Below are 3,516 nucleotides of genomic sequence, written 5' to 3' on the forward strand. Positions count from 1 at the left end.
AGAGAGGAGGAAGAAGAGAAGAAGAAGAAGCAGAGAGGAGGAAGAAGAGAAGAAGAAGCAGAGAGGAGGAAGAAGAGAAGAAGAAGCAGAGAGGAGGAAGAAGAGAAGAARAAGCAGAGAGGAGGAAGAAGAGAGAAAATAATCAGGACATAGAATAAATTAATTCCAGGATGTTTCAACTTAAAGAGAAAAAACAGGACCAAAGGCAACAGTTAATATGACATAAATCAACAGTGCAGAGAAAGATGCTATAGCATTGTCCATATGAATGGAATCCTGATGGTTGCCAAGCTAAAGAGGACCACTGAGACCCCGAACACAACTAAACCACAACCTGACCATAACTTACCCATAGATAACCAGAACCTGACCACATTGTCTTACTCTGGTGTTATGGGACAATCACRTGGAGATGGGTGTTCTAGAAACCATCACTATGGTGACTCTCAAATGGAATCCTTTGACCTACACACAGTGCACCTCTTCTGACTAGAGCCAAACGGGGTGTTGTTGAATCAAGCTAATGGTCAATGCTTATGACTTGGTGTTGGTCATCTGATCCTAGATCTGTAGTTGGGGGCAACTTGTCAACTGGTCCTTGACAGTTGTCCGTGGAGGTGGTTGCTGGGGCTCACCTGTCCGTTGCTAGTGAAGGTGGTGTTGTCGAACAGGAAGTAGGCACCAAAAAAGAAGATACAGGCGTCAAATAAGCCCAGGCATGTCCAGTACAGGAACACGGGCCAGCGCAGGAGAGAGTTCTTAGTTATGTCCCTGGGAGAAGGTGAGAGAGGAGGCGTAGAGAGAGGGAGCGAGAGGGAGAAAGAGAGGGGTAGGGGTGAGAGGGGGGAGAGAGGGAGAAAGAAAGGGGGGAGGGAAGCGAGAGGGAGAGCGAGAGAGATTGTGAGAGGAGGGGTAGAGAGAGAGAGAGAGATAGCGAGATCGAGAGAGATCGAGAGAGATCGAGAGATCGATCGATCGAGAGAGAAGAGAATGGGGGGAGAGAGAGAGAGAGAGAGAGAGAAGAGAGAGGGGGAATGGGGGAGAGAGAGATAATGGAGGGAGAGAGAGCGAGGGGGAGGGAGAGAGAGAGAGAGAGCGAGGGGGAGGGAGGGAGATCAAAGTAAAATTGTTAAACAAAACCTGTGAATTAGGTTGACTTTCAAATAAGTGTTCATTTGGGTGGGATGTTCCTCTGACCTGTACAGAGTGGGGTCTCTCTTCAGTGTCTCTATGCTGATGTGTTTCTCTATGAGGCTGTAGAGGAGGATGGGCAGGGAGGTGAAGCTGATGTTGTACAGCGTCAGGTAGGCTGTGTCGTACAGGGGCTTTACGGGGACACACAGAGCACAGTCASTAATATACAGACTACACATGACCAAACAGGCAACCATGAGGTCATTTGGGGTGATTCTGAGCACCAACCTGCTGAGAGAATCCACAGAAGAACTGATAGAGGAACTGAGGGAAGATGAAGCACACATTCTGGAGAGAGAGAGAGGGGCAGAAGCAAAGTGAGAAAGTAAGGACTAAACATTGTTCATCAGTCTATACTGACTCAGCTACTTGCAGCGTAGAGCCTGGAGATTTGTGCTGTCCTGGGCCAGCTACCAGACTGGGGTGGTGTCGAGCCCCCAAGTTGTGTAATTCATTACTAAAGAATTGCAACGTGATCTCAGTAAAAGCTCAGTATTAGTGTCAGTAGTAAAGCCCACCTTATAGAATAAGTACTGCACCAGCTCAGTATTAGTGTCAGTAGTAAAGCCCACCTTATAGAAGAAGTACTGCACCAGCTCAGTATTAGTGTCAGTAGTAAAGCCCACCTTATAGAAGAAGTACTGCACCAGCTCAGCGATGCGGATGTAGTAGATGTGGCCGTGAACTAGCAGCATCTTCTTCAGGTGTTTGAACTTTGGGATGGCATAGTCGCTGTTCCTCGCTGCCTGGCGACCCTCCTTACCCATGATGCCTTAAGAGAGAGGGAGGGATTGGTTGATTGATGGATTAATTGATAGAAAACAAACATACACCAAGGAGATATCTTGGAGCCAAAGCCCCCCACCAATCAAAGAAGAAAGATGAGTGCTAGCTGATGGTTCCCACCAATCAGAGTACAAACACATGGGGCTTGCCAATCAGTGTAGAGATGAGCTCACCGATGCCCACGTGTGCCTCGAGGATCATGCTGACGTCGTTGGCTCCGTCTCCGATGGCCAGAGTKATGGGGTGCTCCTTAGATGCCTTGATCAGCTTCACAATCTGGACAGACAACAGTCATACCACAACTCATGAAACACTTTGACTGACCGACCGTCCATTCATCCAAACACCATCTCTCCCTGGATTCCCATGTGAGACAGGAAGTGAGATCACACCCACCTGTGCTTTCTGTAGGGGCGCCATGCGGCAGCAGAGCACAGCGCTGCAGTTCCTACAGATCTCCAGGAAGATCTCTCTGTAGTTCCCAGAGCCAGAGCTCTCTGGACTGGGCTTCAGCACCGCAGACAGGGTGGCCCCATCGATGATCAGACCATAGTCCTGACAGTCTACAGACAGCCTGGGGAAAAACACACAGATATACAGATGTTAACACACAGAGATGCATGAATACTGTACATACACAGTACCAGTCAACAGTTTGGACACACCTACTCATTCAAGGGTTTTTATTTTTACAATTTTCTACATTGTAGAATAATAGTCAAGACATCAAAACTATGAAATAGCGCATATGGAATCATGTAGAAACCAAAAAAAGTGTTAACTCTAAATATATTTTAGATTTTAGATTCTTCAAAGTAGCCACCCTTTGCCTTGATGACAGCTTTGCACTCACTCAACCAGCTTCACCTGGAATGCTTTTTCAACAGTCTTGAAGGAGTTCCCACATATGCTGAGCACTTGTTGGCTACTTTTCCTTCACTCTGCGGTCCAACTCATCCCAAACCATCTCAATTGGGTTGAGGTCGGGTGATTGTGGAGGCCAGGTCATSTGATGCAGCACTCCATCACTCTCCTTCTTGGTCAAATAGCCCTTACACAGCCTGGAGGTGTGTTGGGTCATTGTCCTGTTGAAAAACAACTGATAGTCCCACTAAGCCCAAACCAGATGGGATGGCTTATCGCTGCAGAATGCTGTGGTAGCCATGCTGGTTAAGTGTGCCTTGAATTCGAATTAAATCACCGACAGTGTCACCAGCAAAGCACCCCCACACCATCACACCTCCTCCTCCATGCTTCACGATGGGAACCACACATGTAGAGATCATCAGTTCACCTACTTTGCGTCTCACAAAGACACAGCGGTTGGAACCAAAAATCTCAAATTTTTGTCCATTGTTCGTGTTTCTTGGCCCAAGCAAGTCTCTTCTTATTATTTGTGTCCTTTAGTAGTGGTTTGGCCTGATTCACGCAGTCTCCTCTGAACAGTTGATGTTGAGATGTGTCTGTTACTTGAACTCTGTGAAGCATTATTTGGGCTGCAATTTCTGAGGCTGGTAACTCTAATGAACTTATCCT

General features: G+C 47.2%; 1 protein-coding gene across 1 annotated transcript in view; it reads right to left on the reverse strand.

Annotated features, from left to right (window-relative positions):
• Positions 1–3,061, reverse strand: part of LOC112073349 (phospholipid-transporting ATPase IH) — a 10,251-nt gene extending 7,190 nt beyond the window's left edge. Inside the window, exons 1-7 of the mRNA XM_070440112.1 lie at positions 2,921–3,061; positions 2,377–2,562; positions 2,154–2,256; positions 1,821–1,966; positions 1,423–1,482; positions 1,198–1,325; positions 636–771 (exon numbers count right to left, since the gene is read on the reverse strand). Coding sequence (XP_070296213.1) covers positions 636–771; positions 1,198–1,325; positions 1,423–1,482; positions 1,821–1,966; positions 2,154–2,256; positions 2,377–2,562; positions 2,921–3,061 — 900 coding nt within the window. The remainder of the gene's footprint in view (positions 1–635; positions 772–1,197; positions 1,326–1,422; positions 1,483–1,820; positions 1,967–2,153; positions 2,257–2,376; positions 2,563–2,920) is intronic.
• Positions 3,062–3,516: the final 455 nt, after the last annotated feature.

This window comes from Salvelinus sp. IW2-2015, unplaced genomic scaffold, assembly GCF_002910315.2.
Source record: "Salvelinus sp. IW2-2015 unplaced genomic scaffold, ASM291031v2 Un_scaffold2237, whole genome shotgun sequence".
In the NCBI taxonomy this organism is placed as follows: Eukaryota; Metazoa; Chordata; class Actinopteri; order Salmoniformes; family Salmonidae; genus Salvelinus; species Salvelinus sp. IW2-2015.